At 37.6% G+C, this 20,785-nt stretch overlaps 1 protein-coding gene across 1 annotated transcript in view; it reads left to right on the top strand.

Annotated features, from left to right (window-relative positions):
- Positions 1 to 19,167, top strand: part of pom121 (POM121 transmembrane nucleoporin) — a 19,980-nt gene extending 813 nt beyond the window's left edge. Inside the window, exons 2-13 of the mRNA NM_001366408.1 lie at positions 1,849 to 2,058; positions 2,269 to 2,433; positions 2,580 to 2,660; positions 2,886 to 3,060; positions 3,212 to 3,303; positions 4,332 to 4,417; positions 4,525 to 4,649; positions 4,730 to 4,829; positions 4,918 to 5,328; positions 7,052 to 8,455; positions 13,458 to 13,568; positions 15,302 to 19,167. Coding sequence (NP_001353337.1) covers positions 1,849 to 2,058; positions 2,269 to 2,433; positions 2,580 to 2,660; positions 2,886 to 3,060; positions 3,212 to 3,303; positions 4,332 to 4,417; positions 4,525 to 4,649; positions 4,730 to 4,829; positions 4,918 to 5,328; positions 7,052 to 8,455; positions 13,458 to 13,568; positions 15,302 to 15,396 — 3,055 coding nt within the window. The 3' untranslated portion in view covers positions 15,397 to 19,167. The remainder of the gene's footprint in view (positions 1 to 1,848; positions 2,059 to 2,268; positions 2,434 to 2,579; positions 2,661 to 2,885; positions 3,061 to 3,211; positions 3,304 to 4,331; positions 4,418 to 4,524; positions 4,650 to 4,729; positions 4,830 to 4,917; positions 5,329 to 7,051; positions 8,456 to 13,457; positions 13,569 to 15,301) is intronic.
- The last annotated feature ends 1,618 nt before the right edge of the window (positions 19,168 to 20,785 follow it).

Here is a 20,785-nt window from a genome sequence, read left to right as displayed (position 1 = left end):
GGAGCTGGTCAGGCGCACTGCTCCTCCTACAGCGGTCTGGTCGCCCGTCACCGCACGTGTAGGCTTGCTTAAAGAGTCCCACATGGCTTCAATGTGCTTTTTTGACAGCTTAATGATCGCACTTGTGTCGTGTTTTGTCTTATGACTGCTTATACTTTGAAAGCTCCTCTTAAAGAATTGGTTTCTTTAGTGTAGTTTTGACTGTTTTAAGAGTTTGTCACTATTGTTAAAGTAGCAATGCTTAGATAATTATTAATAAATTACTATTTCATTAGTACTTTTGTGTACAAAGACTTTATTGGGTTTCAAAAACATCTAATATTCTATTCTAGACATTGTAAGTTGTTAAAGGAAATGTATTTAGTATATTATATATTAAACCTCTATAAGTCTAAAATGGATTTCAATCATTAAAACAAATGAATGTTATCTTAGAACGTTACAGTTATCTATTTTCCAACTTTTTTTTTTAGTAACTTTTTTTTTACTTTGATTTATTGAAGACATCGCCCACTGAAATGCTGTTCAGTCAGTGTAACTTTGGTTTATAGAAAAATCTAAAAATGGCAACTTTAGCACAAATTATTTGATGTCATTAAACTGCTTTTTTGTCCCAATAAATAAATTGCTAACTTTTATTTTGCAGCATAATTGTTTTAGCAATTCCTTAACATATTTTAATAGTTAAAAGCATAACAAAAATGTATGTTATGCAATATGCATTGATGTTTTTTTTAGCACAAGTGCAGGTCAGAGTATGTTGGTTTCATTTTTAACATAAATGTATTCACAGAAAGACAGTGGAACGTTATTTCACCCATGTTTTGACATTATCTTCAGTTTATTTGAAGCCTTAAAGTAGAACCGTTGGTTACATCCTTGTTTTAATGATAATTGATTTATTTTGGACAGAAAATTGCGGATTCTTTTTTTAAATATATATGTGTATATGTATTTAAATATGTAAAGTCAGGCATATATATACATAGCATGAAGGATTTTGCTTTAGAGCAATTCCAGCGCTATGGATGTGACATTTGTTGTAAACTCAACATATAAATGCACAGAAAAAGTAAATGTTAGCATTATCTTAAACATCTCTTTATATTATTTAAAACAACTAACCACAATGTTATGGGATCAGAAAAATATCAATCTGTAAACATTTTTTATATTTTAAATGTGGAAAATAAACATGCGTTATGGATGTGCCCAATGAAGTTAGCGAGTTGACAGTCTACAACATACACTGAAAAAATATTCAGAGATGATTCCTTGGATTTACTCTTAATTTTTTTTTTTACGTCAAGTGGCTCTACACAATTTATTTGGGCTGAATTTCAACAAACCAATTAAGTTGAGTTTTATTAAATTAAATTAGTTGGTTTTAATTTAACACAAATAAATTGTTTGCAACAGTTTTGCAGACATCATTTATTTCAGTGTACTTTGTAAAAAATTCTGTGAACCCAAAATAAACGATGCTAATCAAAAGGATAAAAGTTGTCTCCAGAGAATAAAAATTATTATTTTTTATTATTATTATTTTTTTTTTTTTTTGCATTTATGAGGAAAAAGCTTAGTTATGGATGTGATCGGTGTGAAATTTGCACTTGTTTGACTTTAGTAAATCAAAAATAATTGTTTTAAAAACATTGACAGACATTTTTGAGTATTTCAACAGTACTATAAAATACAAGAATACACACAAAAAGATTTTTTAAGGGGTTCGCTATTTTGGTGACGACTTTTTTTCATGGAAAGGTTGACATTTGCATGGAATTACTCTTTAGTTAAAGTTCTTAAAAAATAAAAACAATGAACCTGTTAATGTCTCAATGTAATCAGGGACCCTGCAGGAAATGCGAGCCGGTTCACCATCACCCCCCAGAGACATTACCCCCTTCAACAGACAGGCACATCTCCCATTGGAGTCATGCCACCGGCAAAATGGGATGGATACCGTAAGAAGAATATCCTCACCCAACGCAATTCACCTACTGTTCACAGTCCAGTCACGGTGAAGATCGCCAGACCAGACTCCACTCGGTCATCATTGTGAGTTACTTCAAAGTCTCTCTAGTGGATTTAATGCACTGCTATTACAATTGGTTTTGCCTGTAGCTTAATTAAGAAATCTATTTGGATTAATGATCTCCTTTAACACTAACCGTAGCTTATATGATTACTGCAAAATTGTACTGCTTGGGTTTAAGGAGAAAAAATAACATTCTTTGCTTATACATAAATGCTGAATTTTTATTTTAGCTTTAATCACCTGAACTCCCCTGGAGCCGTCACCTCTCCTGGGATTGGAGCACAGGCTGACCCCTGCTCCAGAGAGGCTGTCCTGAGCGTGCTCAGAGAGAGCAGGAAGAGAGAGGTTGATGAGGAGGACAAGAGTGCTTCCTCAGGGCAGAAGAGCAAAAGGAGGTATGAGATGGATAGAAAGTGACCAAATGGAAGTCAGTTTAGATCTGTTATCCTTTTAGAGTCAAACTTCTAGCTTGTCCTGTTGAACGTATCTACGAAATTGCAGTTGGTTTTTAAACGTCACCAAATTATCTTGGTTTCATTAGGCGACATGACAGCAGTGGAAGTTCTCAGTCAGCGTTTGAGCCTCTTCTTGCAAATGGAGCTCCGTCTCAGCTCGTGCCAAAGTAGGTGACACTTTCTTCCAATTAAAGTCCATAGTAGGTGAGCGTATTTAACCACATGATTTGTTACGCTAATAAAACCACATAATTGAATGCATTTTTCTATGTGGTTGTGTGGTGTTGGGTCTTATTTACACCTGTATTTAGCTTCAACCTACCACTTGTGATCTTAATACAAGGTTTTACAGAGTCATTGAGATTCATTATCTCTTATCCTCTACTTCTCAGACCTGGCAGTCTGAAGAGAGGCATGAACTCTTCTCTCATTGAAGAGTCCATCATGAAGCGGTCTCGCACCTCCTCTGTCAGCTCTATAAGTGGTGCTCCTGTTCCCAGTGGTGTACCTGGATCTGTCCGAAATCCCATTCGCAGTTCCTACAGCTCCTCACAGGGTTATCCACAGGTATCCACTTTTATCCTTATAGGCAAGCTATAAAAAGTTAGTGATGTAAATTTGAGAAAATGTAACAAGAAATATAGTAATTGTCATGTTAAGAACATATTGACGTTGTTTTGCATTCATTCACTCTGTTCCCTTGATTTTGTATATCCAGAGACGAGCAGCATCCAGTCTCAGTCTTTCTCCCTTCACAAGCCCAGGAGGATCTCGGTGTCAGACTCCAGAGCGAGCTGCCAAGAAAGCAAGGTATCTGTCTTTAGATTTGTATTATTATTTAAAAAGTTTGGCGTTACGCTAATCATTTTTACAGATTTTGGGAATGTCCTAATATAAGACGATTTTTTAAAGGGATACATAGCATTTTAGAAAGTATCTTAAATACTGCAATTGATTTCAGGTTTGAGGTACTTTATTTGGGTATGCTGTCAATAGATTTCTTAGAAAGATAAAATGTATATATGTATAGTCATCCTTGCTTTAAGTAAAAAAAAAGCCATTACTAGATGCTGGTGTAAACCTAATCCACCTAGGCTTCGGCCGGTATAAGATTCTGATGGTGTGATAACCTTGGATAAAAATATCATGGTATTGTGAGAACTGCTCTAAAATATATTCTTTTTAAATGTCTGAGTAAAAAACAATACATTTAATTTTTTTTAAAGAAACTAAACAAAAAATAAAATAGTAAAAAATCTTACACATACCTTAGGAACGGTTTTACAGAAAATGTTTGCAATTTTAAAACCTTGTCTTTTCCAAACTGCGATATACCCTGAAAACAGTTATCATCTCATGCCTAAATCCACCACAAATGCAGGATTTAATTGATGTTTTGAAAAATATATTCATTATAGAGAAAATTACATATTGTGTGCAAAGCCAAAACAACTTGTTGACCTGTGGTTTAAATGGATTGAGTACATTAATCCAATTAAACCTAATGTCTTTTTTCTATAGAATCTAAGATTAATTTTACTGATAATATTGTCCCTTCCCTTTTTTTCTGTATATAGTTTTGATAAGAGTTATGTAAAATAAGGCAAAGGGGTATGTTGTTCTGTCACTGTCATGAAGAGATTCGTGTCTCCTCTTTGATCCCGGAATGGCGAATTTGAACTGGAAAAGCTGTAAAAGTGACATGTCTACTGATGCTGTGAATTGTATCTCTCTGCAATAAAAACTTAAATAAAAAAATGTGTTTTTAAAAATTGGCCTTGATATAAAATGTGAACACACAACTACTCTAATTAATAAACTATTGCTAAACTCTGTAGGGAGGAAGATGCTACCTCACCAAGTTCAACATCCTTCGCTAAAACGGATAAGGTGGCAGCTGATCCTGACCCTTCTCCAAATACAAGTGAGAAAGAAAATTGAACAAGTCTACAAAATAATATAGTAGTATAATTAAAATGTTGGTTTTCCTCTTTAATACCAAGGCTTAACTTTTGTTTTTGTTTATGCTAGCTAAACTTACCCCAAAATCTGAGGCACCTGTTGCGACATCAACGTCAGACTCTGGAAGCAGCGGTGGCAAACGTAAACGCAAAATTCAGCTGGTCACCACAAACAGAGGAGATCAGATTTCTTTGGTAATGATCAAAGCTGCTTTAGATTAGCATTCATGGCACTTTTGCATTATGGTTATTTATCACTGTAATTGTGTCTGCAGCCACCACCTCCTGAGGTTGGATATACAATCACAGTGAAAGATCTAGATATGGAGAAGAAAGCCGCTCTCAGCAAGATACAGAAAGTCCTGGAGGAGCCTGGTGAGATCTTTTAAATCCAGTTTGAATGGTTAGAGTTGCAACAAAATGAAATGCTTGCAGCTAAATCCATTAATATTTTTTTTTCCAGAACCGGAGATTCCTCCTCCAGCATCTGAACCTGCTCCTGCCCCAGTTTCAGCTCCCACTTTATCCCTGTTCTCTCAGCCAGCTCCAATCTCCACATCCGGGACAGCACCTGCTACGAGCGTTGTTCCCTCTCTGCTTTCTCTCTCCACACCCAAGCCTGAGACCACACCAGCTATTACTACAACTCCTGCTCCAACTATTGACCTAACCATCACTGCGTCCAGCACGGCCAGCTCTGCACCTCTAACCCTCATCTCATCCCCCGCCATCACTACCGCATCTCTAACAGCTGCCACAACTGTTTCAACTGCACCAGCTTCAAGCATTTCAAACCCCCTGCTGGAGTCTCTGAAAAACATGAAGAATAATCCTCTTCTCACTGCTCCGACTCTGATGGGCACTACCACTGCAGGTATTTATTGCACTTTGTTAAATTTGCTAAGCGGTATGCTTCAGTACAATACATTTTATTTTCAAAGTCAGATGTTTTGAATCTTACCAAAATGACCAAATCTACCACGATTTTTGGGACCATTCCAAAGGGTACCTAAAGAAGGAATGACTAGCAATAAATCACAAAAAGACCCAATATGTAAATGGCCCCTATGACTTGACTTCACATGAGAATAACGTTAATCACTACTTTCAGTGTACATTACTTTGATAGCAACATTTTGGCCTACTCCAACCTCCAAGTGTACATTTGGGTTGCCTGTACTGTATAGTACTGTACAGTGTAGGGCTGTGTGAAATGGGCAAAAGAAACCCGTCACAATTTTCTTGAACAATATTGCAATTTCGATTTTGACACACAGACATTTTACACTGTGATTCTGAAACCTATTTCCAAAGGAAAATAGTTAGATCTTAATTAAAAACTGTAACATGTCTCAAACAGACATGAGGCAAAAAAAATAAAAATCACCTAGTAAAGGTGTAACAAATGCTCTGATGTAATGAAAGGCTCTGATGTTTTGTTTGACCACATGTCAGAAGTGTACTTTTCTACAAGGCGTGTATTTTTCTACGTGTCCACAGATTATTTATTTTTTTGCCATGCATAGATCATAGACCTCTTTATGATGATACTGCTGTGAAATAGGCCGTTCACATATTCATTCATTCATTCATTCATTTTCTTGTCGGCTTAATCCCTTTATTAATCTGGGGTCGACACAGTGGAATGAACCGCCAACTTATCCAGCAAGTTTTTACGCAGCGGATGCCCTTCCAGCCACAACCCATCTCTGGGAAACATCCACACACACATTCACACACACACTCGTACTCAAACACTACGGAAAATTTAGCCTACCCAATTCACCTGTACCGCATGTCTTTGGACTGTGGGGGAAACCTGAGCACCCGGAGGAAACCCACGCGAAGGCAGGGAGAACATGCAAACTCCACACAGAAATGCCAACTGAGCCGAGGTCCGTTCACATATTGCGCGCACAATAGTCATCGTAATTTACACATGCAATATGTGACTGACAGGTCTTACAAATGACCTGATTCTGTGATTAAATCAGCCTTTCTGTATCCAAAGTAGTTCCACACCACAGATGTTGACTTTTTTGGCACCAAGTCGGAACTTATCATCCCAGTTTATCCAGGCTGTTTGTCAATTAGCTCAGTCTCCTGTTCTCGTGCTCTGTTTAGGCGTGCTGCATTATGATTGGTTTAAGTGGCATGCTGCGGGAAAATCTTACCGTTAGGTAATTTAGAAATCACGCATGTTCAATTAAGCGCACAGCCCTAGTACAGAATTATACTGAACGGTACCACTCAGAAAATAGTCACACTAACCAGTGCTGCATTTATTATTATTAGAAAATACATTTCTTATCTATCTATCTATCTATCTATCTATCTATATATATATATATATATATATATATATATATATATATATATATATATATATATATATATATATATATATCACTTTTGCTGCTAAATTAAAGTTTTTAAAAAAAGAAAACGATAAGGTTTTAAAAAAGAAAACGATAATCCCATTTTTTTAACAGTATTTTATATAATTACTTAAAATAGATGATACTTGGTCTCTACCGTAATATTGATGTTGTTTTTCTGTTTTATACTTGATCATGTTTATGTTCTTCTGTATTCAGCTCCAGCAGTGCCTGTATCCAGTCTTTCTGCTCCTGCTGCATCCATAATCCCAAGCAGTGGAGTTGTCAAGTCTGAATCGGGTCCCACTGCTCTGCAATCCTCATTCTCTGCCCCATCCTCCATATCATCACCTGCTTTCAAACCAGCCACCTCCATGCCCTCCACCTTTGCTCAGATCCTGGCCCAACCTCTTCAGCCCCCATCAACCATTTCATCGCTGGGTGGAGGCAGCAGCCTGTTTAGCTTGATCAAACCTGTGGCCACACCTGCATCTGAGCCTCCCAAGTCTACAGTTGCCGCACCTACAAACACAGCTGCATCAGTCAACAGCATTAGCAATCCTCTCTCATCTGGGTTTAAGCCCATTTTCAGTGCAGCAAGCACCACCCCTGCTTCAACACCCGAGGTCAAACCCACCCAGCCCACCTTCAAGCCTTTATTTGGCAGCACCACAATTAGTGGCGTTAGTGCATTCGGGCAGACCATCACACCGACAACATCAACCCCTGCAGCTCCAGCCTCACAGAACAGTGCGATGTTATTTGGTGGATTAACCAGTACCCAGCCAACAACAGTGCCCTCTTCTGCCGCCCCGGCCACACAGACTCCCTCCCAGTCTCTGTTTGGAAAATGGTCCACACCAACCACATCTGCTCCTGCCACAAACCCCACGTTCCAGTTTGGAGCTACATCAACTACTACGGCAACACCTGCGCTGAACACCAACACTGCTAGCGTTGGCAGCGCTAACTCCGCTTTTCAATTTGGTGCAGCAAAACCAGCTGCCGCCCCACAGGCCCAAAACACGTTCACATTTGGCCAGCAGTCCACGAACCAGAACTCCACAACAACTCCATTTGGTGGATTCGGTGTGACCAGCAATGCCACCACGTCCTCAGAAGCGCCCACAACACAAACCACATTTGGAAGCTCGACTTTCACCACATCATCCAATTTCCCAGCATCCACACCGCAGGCCCTCGCTGCTCCAAAGCCTTTCGCATTTGGAGCCGCCGGCGCAAGCAGCGGTGCATCACCGTTCACATTTGGCACCGCTGCCAGCACATCAGCACCTGCATTTGGGACTAATAGTCAGCCTGCATTTGGTGGAGTGTCATCCGGCTTTTCTTTCGGAAACACCACCACACCTTCTGCAACACCTGTCTTTGGGGCCACCACACAGACTGCGGCCCCTGCACCTGCCCCAGCACCTACGTTCACCTTTGGAGGGGCACCAACAGCCAATCAGAACACTGCACCAAGTACTCCGGCTCCTCCTGCCTCTGGAGGGTTTAACTTTGGGGCGTCACTTTCATCAACACCATTTGGGACCCCTGCGCCTGCAGCTCAACCCCAAGGGTTTTCTTTTGGAGCCAATAACACTGACAGCAAGCCTGCTTTTGGTAAGTCCTTTTAATTAATAAAAGTCAAGAGGTCATATTTCACATTGATCAGTTGTGGTTATTACTTTATCTTTTTACTCTTAAGAATGTTTGACTGGTTTCTTTGGTTGAATTGTTTTCCTGACACAGGGCTCGAAGTTGCGATCATTTTGGTCGCATATGCGCCCGGAATTGAATCTATGCGACCTCATAATATATTTGGGAGCATTTGTGCGACTGCATATAGTGGTTGTAGTGCGACCTGTTTATTTTTTTTTTCTAAAACCGTGCTGAATCAGTCTTCCCTGCCGCTATATTGGTTCATATCAGCTGTCAATCCCTCAAGGCTTTATGCTCTCAGATAGAGCTGCACAATTAATCGTTAAAAGATCGCGATCTCGATTCTACCCCTAGACGATCTTAATCCAGCATTTCTACAATTCTGCCAATCATATTTTCAAGTTCAGGAGAGAAGAAAAGGCGGCTGCACGAGTCTTTTCATTGTTTCACACACGTTCCTAAGTGACATTGACACCTCCAAATGATGTTGAATGAGTCACATACTGTATTCATAGGTATAATTCACCTTAAAATGTCATTTTTGTCTTCATATAATGATGTTTTCGAGGCCTGGAAATCACACGTGACGTGAGCTGTTATCACAGAGAGGGCGCGTCTACTTTTGTTAACAGAACCTGCATATGTTGCGAGTAACAGGTAATACAGTTGTAAATAATAGACAGTTTGTGGCACAGAGTGATCGTTTGGGAGCCGCACGCGAAGTATGAACAAGCACTTAGCAGTCAAAATGAAACCGAAAGTGTGCACTTCATTTAAATGATCATATCGAGTTATCATTACGACAAGCATGTGATGGTTTTTCTTTCATAGCGAACCCACAGTTGTACATGAAAATAAATGTTTATAATGTCAGTATAACTACTCTAGCCTATATATTGTTGAATATAATCTCATAATGGCAAATGTCTGATTTTACCAGTGAATAAATTTGTCTAATATAACAGATTGCAAGCATCTCAAGCATAATAATTCAACATCAGAATTATTATAAGTAGAATAAAATCATTTATAGAAACCAGTAGACCTACACATAATATTATTATCGATGTTGTGCCATATGTTTGTTTTTATCATACCTTTATTTTACATCTAGAATTGTGAGAAAATCGTGATCTTTATTTTAAGCAAAAAAATCGCAATTCTCATTTTAGCCAGAATCGTGCAGCTCTACTCTCAGATGACAGGGAGCTTTTGTGACAGCAGGAAATGCAAACAGGTGAAGAGTGAAAAGTACACCGGTTTGCAAACCCCACCTAAAGTTACAAATAATGGCGCCGATGACAGCGATCATGTGGTGAATGTTGATCTGCCTGCCGAGATCAATCGAGTGTTTTTGGAGATGGTGCCCGAATTTCGAGGCGTTGCATTCACTGCTTGTTCAAATGTCCGCTAAATGTAAAATCTGTACACAAATTTAAGCATTTTAATTCAAATTCGCCCAGAACTGAAAATTCTGTCATCATTTACTCACATTTTACTTGCTTTATACCCATTTGTGACAAGTGCACTAAAAATGCTAGAAACCTGTAAAGATTGACTCCCATAGTATTTGTATTTCCTACTACTGAAGTTAATCGTTACAGGTTATAAGCATTCAGTAAATCTCATTTTGCGCTGAAGAACAAAACACTCAAACTGGAATGGCACAAGTATAATGTGAGTAAATGATGACACGATTAACTTTTCTGGTGAAATATCCCCTTAAGCCCCCTTAAAAACTGATTGTCATTTATATATTTTGCCTCAATCTTTCAAAGCACTAGGTTTGACCAAATTATCAACCAGAAGCATTAAATTATTTAAAACCCATTTTATGTAAAATGTCAAATTATTTAACCTCCTTGTCATAATCAAGTATATGAGTGTTAAGCTTTTTGATCCGTTTTGTAATCTGGCAACGTGTAGTAAGTTAACAACATTGTTATTCAGGTTTTGTCTGCTCTTGTTATTTAGTGTAACACCTGCGGTTTCTGTACCCATTCTCTTTGATCTTGATTATCGGGTGCCGTTTTCCTCCCTTATGTACATGCTTGACTCATCTGCTGCCTGTATTGTCAAATTTTATCAAGCATGCTAAAACTTGTTTGCTGTAAATTTTCAAAACTACTAGTCATGACTTTGCAGTGCTTTTCTACCTGATCTTCACTGTATTTGAACTAATATCCTCACGCCAGGCATGAATTAAAAAATTTGAATGTTCCAAAGAAGCCTTAGCCTGTATAATGGAGTTAAAATTGCCAAGAGACAAGTTGTGCAATGTGAGAGATGAGTTTTTTTTTTGTGTAGGGCATTATTTCCCACATTCTGCTTAACTCACTTTTAATTTGTTAAATAAAACGGGGCTCGAAATTGACCTTTTTGCTTGGTAGCACCGGTGCTCCTAACTTTAGCATCAGCCAAAATTTAGTCGCACCACCAATTATGAGCACCGTTACTACAAGTTTTATACAAACATATTTATTGTATTTGAAATTAACACTAATCAAACTGACAAGCAAAAAAAATTAAAATATATAACGTTATATGCAAGCTTGAGGAAAATATGTCTCAACGAAATCCCGTTATCACAAGAAAATTAATTTTTATAACATAACTGAGTGACCAAAACATAGACGGAGCGCTCACCGGCCCTGCACGCACTGCTTGAATGAATCGGTTAACGGTATAACTCTGCTGTTCTCACAAGTGCTGTCTGATATTGCGCTGATGCTTTTGACATGTACTGTACCTTATTATATGCATATGTTATATATATAATATAATATATACAGTATAATAGCAATACCGGTCTTTTTAGGAGTAGCGATATTAGTTTACTCAGTGTAAGCCCGTTTGCAATGGTGTTCGTAGTGTTAAATTTGACATATATCTGCCCCTTGCGCGGCGGACAGCATCTGGCGATTATAACAAGGATTAAACAGAAGCTGTCGTGCTAGATGTGGCAAACAGTTACCTGAAAACTCCATCCCACAGACTTTTCACCGCGGACTTGAAGCCAACGGAAGTCTTCTACTCTTCGAAAAGTGTAGATGGTGGATTAACATTCAGCACATGATCACTAGTAAGATGTGTCATTATTTGTTACTGTAGATGCCATGGTTTCTAAAACAAAATCTGCCAGTGTTATCTTCATTCTCATCTTCAGCGCTTTATAATTTTTCGCGGTAGTAGCTCTGTCATCCAAAGCCAGAAGGCATTGAGTGATTGAAAGCTGATATTAATCATTCGCGTTCAGTGCTAGAGCAGTGGTGGGCCAATAAGAAAAGCGCAAAGGCGGGGCAAGCATTACAGACTTGGATTTGTTTACTGCAGCAAGGTGACATGACAACTGTTTTAAACCATTCCTGAGCGCTGCGTTTCGCGATTCAAGTGCAGACAGAGAGCTTAGAGATGCATTCTGCGTGAATGTCTCCCAAATCCGCGCACGTGATGAACATTTTGCAGCAAAAACTGGTCGCACACAACAATTTTAACCACTCGCAGAAATGCTCCCAAATATATTTTAAGGTCGCATAGATAAAATTTCGGGTGCATATGCGACCAAAATGGTCGCAATTTCGAGCCCTGTAAAAAATAAAATCTTTTATAATGGTTTATATTGAATGCTACTGTAAGTTCAGTTTTTAAATACTTTATCAATCTTTTAGTTTATTTCTTAGTTTTTGGCTCTGAGAAATGAGAGGAACTAATAGTAATGTTTATTAAAATGTGAAGTTTCTAAGCATTTTATTTCATTAATTTGGGGCTGCTGGTAACCTTTTTTGCATCTTGCTCTTTTTTTGTCTCGTTGTTTTAACTATTATGATCAATAATAAAGAATGTATATATTTGATCAAGTTAAATAACTTCTAAAATATATTTATAGTTTTGTAGTATAGAAATACTAAATTGAATAGAAAGTTGCACCAGAAATGTTCTTATCTTTTTTACTGTATAATTGGTAATTAATAGTAGTGTAACGGATCACAAATCTCATAGTTCGGATCACACTACAGTTTTTGAGTCACGAATCAAACCATTTTTTCGGATCAGCAAAAAAGCGAGGAGACAAATGTCATTTGCTTTACATTTACACAAAAATATTACTGCAAAAACTGTAAGTTGGAACCTTTCATTTTCATAAATGATCTTTGCTTTTGTTGCTAATAATGCTAAATATCGAAATCTAACATCTTGTACAACATATCATATTTATTTTCAATTAATGATTCAACAATTCACACACAAAACTTCACACTTTATTATAGGTGTATTATTTTTGAAAACCTATTCAGTGACAATTTTGATGGTTGTTTGTCACCAACCAATGGTTACACAATGTAAACAAGCAGTGACAGAACACACCTTTAGTTAATAACCTAATAAAGCATTTATTTTGTCATCATTACATTTTACAGGGATGTAAAAATGCTTTTATACACAAGATTTGAAAGATGCGGGAGGTGATCTCTCTGCAATTGTTACAAATACAGGATTAACCAACAAGTGCAAAAAAAGTTATTAATCCGCGGGTCATGTGTGTTCCGAACCTAGAATTGGGATCCACGGCTGATCCCTGATCAGTATGCTTCATTACACCCCTAGTAATTGAATAAAATTTAACGTTTGAGGTATTTTATGATCTGTGCTAAAGGGATAATACACATAAAAATTTAAATGTTTTCCCTTAAGTAGTTACTGTGGATTTTGACCTGTCAAAAGTTTCTATCCTCTGTTGAACACACACAATGATATTTTGAAGAAAGCTGAAGACCTGTAATCATTGACTTTCAAAGTAGTGAAAACTAAAACTATGAATGTTAAGGGTTTCAGGTTTTTAGCGTTCTTTGAAGGGTCATCTTTGTGTTTGCAACAAGCAAGAGTAAATGACAGAATAATTTTTTTTTTAGTTGAACTATGCCTTCAATGAATGTTCATAACACATCCTGCTTGTGTGTCCCAGGAACATCGACTCCTGCTTTTGGCCAGGCGTCTCCAGGAATGTCCATGCCATTCGGCAGTCCTGGAACACCAGGATTTGGAGCAATGGGCGGCTTGGGTGCTTCACCATTTGGTAAGCTTACAGTCACACTTGATCATCATTTTTATACATTTCACCAGATGACTTAAATAGCCCTATTCGGAAATAATTAATTTTAGATTGATTAGGATGATTCTGTAGGGGTGGGAATTATGCATGAAATGTAATAAACAAATAAAAAACAGTGATAAATACAATTGAGCAAATATAAAAGTGAAATAAATGATGCTTTATGCTTTTCAATGAAATTGAAAAGTAAAATATAAAATAGCACCGCAAAGAGTTTACTGTTTCAGTAGTTCTATATGCACAGTCACCGGCCACTTTATTAGGTACACCGTACTAGTACCAGGTTGGATTCCCTTTGGTTTTCAGAACTGCCTTAATCCTTCGTGGCATAGATTTAACAAGGTACTGGAAATATTCCTCAGAGATTTTAGTCCATATTGACATAATGGCATTACACAGTTGCTGCAGATTTGTCGGCTGCACATCCATGATTAGATTCTACTCAAATGGCCTCCAGTCACCAGATCTCATTGAACTCATTGTTATGTTCAAGATACCAGTCTGAGATGATTCAGACTTTATGATATGGTGTGTTATCCTGCTGGAAGTAGCCATCGTAAGCTGTGGTCATAAAGAAATGGACATGGTCAGCAACAATACTCGGGTAGGCTGTGGCGTTGACACAATGCTCAATTGGTACTAATGGGCCTAAAGTGTGCCAATAAAATATCCCCACACCATTACACCATCACCACCAGCCTAAACCGTTTATACTAGACAGGATGGGTCCATGCTTTTGTGTTGTTGACCCCAAATTCTGACCCTACCATCTTCTCACCCGGTGTGGTCTTCTACTGCTGTAGCCCATCCGCCTCAATGTTCGACATGTTGTGTGTTCAGAGATGACCATGACCACAGTTGACCATGTCTACATACCTAAACACATTGAGTCGCTGCAATGTGATTAGCTAATTAGAAATAAGCAAGTGCACCTAATTAAAAGGGCCTGTGAGTGTGTGTATATGTATGTTCCAACTCAACATCGCAGGTTCTGTGATGTGACTTGTGGATGCGTACATCGTGATATCGATGCTAAAACGATATACAGGGTGTCCGCTGGGTCTTAAAGGTATTAAAATTTGATGAATCAATTATGAAAAAAATTAAGGCCCTTAAAAGGTAAAGTTCTTTTCACATTTTTCAAGGTCTTAAATTTCGTTCAAGTGTTGTCCAAAGTGTTTGACTAATTAAAAATATATTAATTTTCCTCCTAATATTAACAACAGCGTGCGCGATCCATGCGATTGGTTTGTGTCAGGAGGCATCCGGCCAAGTTTCTTCGTCCGGGCGATGTCACGTAATTTGCGACAAACGTGGGAAGGTTATGTGACGGGCTCCACATGTAGCGAAACAGAAGACAAAATGGGAAAATGTACGTTTGTGTACTCCTGGATGGAGAAAGACGAGTTTAAACCGTGGCTGAAGCCTGTCACTGAAAACCACCACGTAATTTACTCTTGTCAGAGTTCTGTCGCATGGTTGTGCTCCATTGATTTATTTAACTACAACTGTTTAAGTTAAGGGTTTGATACTGATTAGAACTTGAAGTGGTGATGAGGTCTTAAAATATTCTGAGAAGGTCTTTAAAAAGTCTTAAAAGGGTTTTGAAACTGTCTTTAGGATTCTTGCATATACCCTGATATATTGCGTAGGCCTAATCTCAAGACTATTATATACTTCAATATTTTTAATTTCAGGTGCTTCACCAGCCAGCTTCTCTATTGGGACGGGTACTAAAACCTCTGGGGCTCGTCGATTACAAGCACGCAGGCAACACCCACGGAAGAAGTAACACAGCTGAAGTGAGTCCGACTCGTCTTTCTTGTCGTTTGGACTCTGTTACTTCCTCCGACTGTCCCAACTCTGCTGCTGGTCCAAACACAGACCTCATCTCTACAACCCTCAGACTGCCAGGGCTGGTCAGGCTTGTAGGATCAAGGCTCGTGGAGTGTAGAATTTTAGCCCAATCTCTCGCCCACCGAATCTCATCATGACCTCACTGATGGAGTCTGATGAGGGCGTCTGGTGTTGGGGAAGGATGGCGAACGGGAGTAAATTATACTTGAAAGAAAGAAAAAAAAATAAGACTTTCAAAATCTGGACTCACACATGAATTTCAGTCCAGGCCTTTCAAAAGAAAAGGAACTTTTTTGGGTCGAGTAATCAGATGCTCTTTATTTTAAATCCGGTAATTACACCCTTTTTTTGTTTGTTAACCTACATGTCATGCTTTTCCATCATGCTTAGCAGAATCGTCCATTTTGTTAAGCCTTCAAAACGTGAATATTTTAATGTTTCATTTAAAGCAATTTTCTTCTTTGAGTGAGCTGCATAATAAACAATCTTAATTTTACACCACTTGCAATTCCTGCAAATTCCTGCATTTACACACTGAACCTCTATGTTTTCTTGCATTCGTTGGATTTTCATACCAAAGCTGGTGTTTTTACATGCAACTCGCACATTTTTTTCCCATCACACCATGGCCAGTTTACTACCTCTCCATATTAACCGTGCATCTGTGTCCCTGTTGATTTGATGTACTCTGCATAATTAAAGTCGGCACTTATCACAGACATTGATCTAAAACCTCTTCCATCAGGCACTGGATGTAGCTCTCATTTGCTTCGTTTTCGTTCGTTATTTCTTTTCCTTCGCATTTCATTGCTCTGCTCTGTGTGCCTTAGTGCGTTTCGCTTATGGTTACATATTATGGATGATGTCGGATTTGTACTGAGATATGGATGTCTGTTTTTTCACAATGATGCACAGGAGCGTTTGGAAAATCTCAACCTTATTTTTGATCACTGACTAAAAGAATCCAATTTCAATCTCTGCAATTTTGAGTGAAAATGTGTTTTGGAGATTAACATTTGAGTAGGTGTTGAATTCAAATAAGTGCAAAAAATAAAAATTTAAAAGTGCCCCCTTAAAACGTGACCTTTAGGAGTAAGAAGAATGCATTTATCTGACTGAATGTTGCTTTAAGATGATTTTGCTTCTACACATTCAGATTTGATTTATCATCGAGAGGGTTTAATGCTTATTTATATCTACCTTTTATTTGGTTTAGTTTTTATGTGCATGTATACCATTATTACCCAATTCTGTATGAACCATTCCTGGCTTTGTATGAATCCTATGGTTTGTGCATGCTTGTGATGTGTTTTAAAATGCCAAGATATAGCAAATATTCCACCTGCAGTTGAAACGGCATGTCTTAGGAATGTTCCTGAATCAGTATCTGTTGGGAAATGGAGTCAAGACGTTATGTGGACCGCCGATACACTGAGTTTGAGTCTTAATGCAATTCTCAGGTCTATTAAAGGGATGGTTCACCACAAAAATTACATTTGCTAATAATATAATCACTTTTCTTCAGCAAGATGTAAAAGACTTATCTGGTCCTTGGTGGTTGATAGAATGCAAGTATTTGGAAAATTAAATTCCTGAAGCTCGTTGATATATTGAGTTCTTATGAATTCTTTGCAGGAAACTGATGTATTTAGACTATCATAGTGCTGGTGGTAGCCACTGACTTGCTTGAATCACCAAGACTGCATTTAAAAATGATTTACAAATGAAGAAACACTCCATTAAGTAACAGTTTGTTTTTTTTAAATAACTTCATTTCACAAATCCCCTTGAGTTAAACAGTTGAGTTTTTTTTTATTTATCTATTTAGTTTATATTCATGTCTGACGGCACTTTTAGCTTAGCTTAGCATAATCATTGATTCAAATTAGACTGTTAGCATCTCTCTCAAAAATGACAAAAAGAGTTTCAATCTTCCTATTTAAATCTTGACTTTTCTATAGTTACATTGTGTATTAAGACTTATGGAAAACGAAAAGTTTAGTAACTTTGTTGCCGGACCACAGCCACAACAGGTGCAACATTATTATGCAGCACTTGAGTCTTGCAAACATCCATACATTTGCGAGACACAATTCAAAACATATTTACTTTATTGCAGATACAGAGCCATTTCTATTTGAACTGGAATACATGGGAGTATCCAATTTTAAGGCGCTGCTTAATATCATTGCACATGGTACGACTGCAAAGTTCGTTGATTATTACGCTGAAATGAAAGTATGTAGTTCCTAGTCGTATTGACCTAAAAAATAACATTTCATTTTCAGTCTGTCTTAGTACATAATGAAACTACAAAAAAGTGAAGCTTTTAAATAAGAAAATTACCAAAACTCTTGTCGTTTTTAAGAGTGATGCTAATGGTAGCTAATCATAGATCATTGAATCGGATTAGACCTTTAGCATCTCTCTCAAAAATGACCAGAGTTTCGATCTTCCTATTTAAACCTTGACTTTTCTGTAGTTACATTGTGTACTAAGACTAATGGAAAGCGAAAAATTTTACGTTTAGTAACTTTGTTGCTGGACCACAGCCACAACAGGTGCAGTGTTATTATGCAGCGCTTGAAAATTTTGCAACCATCCATACATTTGTGAGAGACAATTCAGAACATATTTACTTTGGTGCAGATACAGAGCCATATCTATTTGAATCAGAATACATTGAAGTATCCAAGGTGCTGTGTAATATCATTGGACATGGTACACTTATGGTACAGCAGCAAAGTTCCTTGATTATTACACTAAAATGAAAGTATATAGTTTCTAGTCGTATCAACCTAGAAAATACCAACAATTTTTTTATTTTCAGTCTGTCTTAGTACACGATGAAATTACAGAAAAGTGAAGCTTTAAATGGGAAAATTACCAAAACTCTTGTTGGTTTAAGAGTGATGCTAATGGTCTAATCTGATTCAATGATCTATGCTAAGCTAAGCTAAAACTGCTCCCTCGAGACCAGGACTGTAAAACTCAACTGTTTAACTCTGGATTACTTTTTTAAAAATGAGCTTTTAAAATAATGTCAGTGTTCTTTATTAGAGGAAAACAAAATTGTATTATTTGGGCGAAGTATCCCTTGATGTATGATTTAGTTTTCAGTTATTATTTTATATTGACTATCAAACACTGGATTTAATTAGTATTTCAATGCACAATAAATATGGAAGCACAAAAGCAGCATTGATTTTAGACTTTCATCATATCCCCCTAATATTTTTCGGCCTGAAGAAAATCCCTGAACCCGAGACTGTTAAATGTTTTGGGTTGTAGCCATGCATGGCGTTCCTTATCTGGATTCTAACAGCATAATTTGTAATGATAAATCCATTTTGGAGTATCCTCATGCCCAGACAGATGTAGAGAGGCATGAGGCGAGGCTTTCGGTTTATTAGAAAGCCGTACCAAATACAAGACTGTTTGGAAATAATGAGATGCGTGTTGAGAGCTGGATTTCTCAAGCTGTGACTGTTTGAGAGCTGTTGTACGTAGTTGTATGTTTTTCAGGTGTTTCTGTTAAGTGAATGCTCACAGTTTGTGTGTAAAAATGACCGTTTCCCGATAACCCTCGAAGCGTGAGTGCAGTTCTGAATGAAGCGACACACGAGGACTGTTGTGTCCGCTTGAATGCTCTGATGACGACATGCTGGTTTTGAATAAAAATGTAAAGTCGACTTGCTGTGGATTTTAATTGCACTCGTTGATTGTGTTGGATGCATGACTAACATCGGCCGTTTCAATGTGGGGGTGTCATTGGCCCATGAACATTTCCTGCTTGTTAAACTATTTCATATCTGCAACAAGAGTCGATTCAATCATAACTCGATTTTATAACAGCTATCTTAACATAATTTATGAACATGTGGAACATTTTGGATTGTCATAAGCTATGGAAATTTAAAATGTAAAACAGGAAATACGTCAGGTCCCTTGTTATTGTTTACATCCCTCAAAATGGTGTATAAATTTGATGCAGCTTCTATATTTTCAATTCATCTGGATTTCTATAGCGCTTTTACAATGTAGATTGTGTCAAAGCAGCTTAACATAGAAGATTATAGTCAATTTGAAACCGTGTCAGTCCGGTTTTCAGAATTTTCAAGAAAGTTCAGTGCAGTGTGGTTTAATTTTCACTGCTGACAGTCCAAACACTGAAGAGCAAATCCATTGATGCGCAGCTCCACAAGTCCCGAACAAAGCAAGCCATTGGCGACAGTAGCAAGGAACAAACTACCAAATTGTGAAAGTGAAGGAAAAAAACCTTGAGAGGTCGGCGCAATAGCCTAGTGGTTAATGTGTCGACATATGGTGCTGTACCACTTCAGAGTCCCGAGTTCGAATCCCGGCTCGAGAACATTTCCCGTCCCTAACCCCTCTCTCTCTCACTTTGCTTCCTGGTGATTTCCAAAAATCTCATTTTAATAAACTATTATAACTATTATATTTCATCCTTAACTGGCAGAATATAAAATTAGTTTTTTAATATACTTTTAATATATTTAATAGTTACATTAAAAACATGCAAATAAAAAGTCATCAGCCTTTCAATTTTTTTTTCCACTGGATTGTGACCCCTGAGGTTATTATGCTAGATTCATGGTAAACTTTTACACATTTATGGCACTCAAATTCATTAAAAATAAAGGCCATGACTGAACAAGGAGGAGGATCTCCAAGATCACCATCCTCATTAAGTGAGATTATTATTAAATTAAACTGAATATGAATAATGATTATAAAAAATAAACTTTTGCACTTTTTTTTGTGTCGTCTATAAGCTTGTTTATATAGTTCCTATTGGTGTGCGTAGAGGAGGTCGTGATCACTGGTGTAATTTTAGGGGTGGCGGGCTGAAAAGTTTGAGAACACCTGCCCTAAATAATGCAGACTAACAATCCTTTAGAGAATTTGGATTTCAAAAGCATTTTTGTTTTATGTGTATGCTAATGCATAGTGTCTTTAATCTAGTTTTAAAGTAGATGCTGCACACTCAGTTTGACAATTTCACGCCAAGTTAGCTTTTGTAATGTATTTTTACCACACGGCTAGCTTCAGTTTCAAATTTAAGTAAATTGAGGTCAAGACACTTGTAATGGCCTTGAGAATAACTTGAAGGTAAGTAGTAAAGTTGACTTGCTGTGGATTTTAACTGCACTTGTTGAGTGTGATGCGTGACTAGTACATATCAGCCATTTCTGGAAATAAGACCCGTTTTTTAAGCTGAAATGTTCCGCGACTACGTCAGTCAAACAAAGTGCGCTTACTTAAATTCGCGCCAAAAGTTTGCTTTTGTAACGTATTTTCAC

Source organism: Danio rerio, chromosome 10 (genome assembly GCF_052040795.2).
Source record: "Danio rerio strain M-AB ecotype USA chromosome 10, GRCz13ab, whole genome shotgun sequence".
Classification (NCBI taxonomy): Eukaryota; Metazoa; Chordata; class Actinopteri; order Cypriniformes; family Danionidae; genus Danio; species Danio rerio.
Note: the sequence above shows the minus strand (reverse complement) of the source record. Positions and strands in the feature narration are given on the sequence as shown.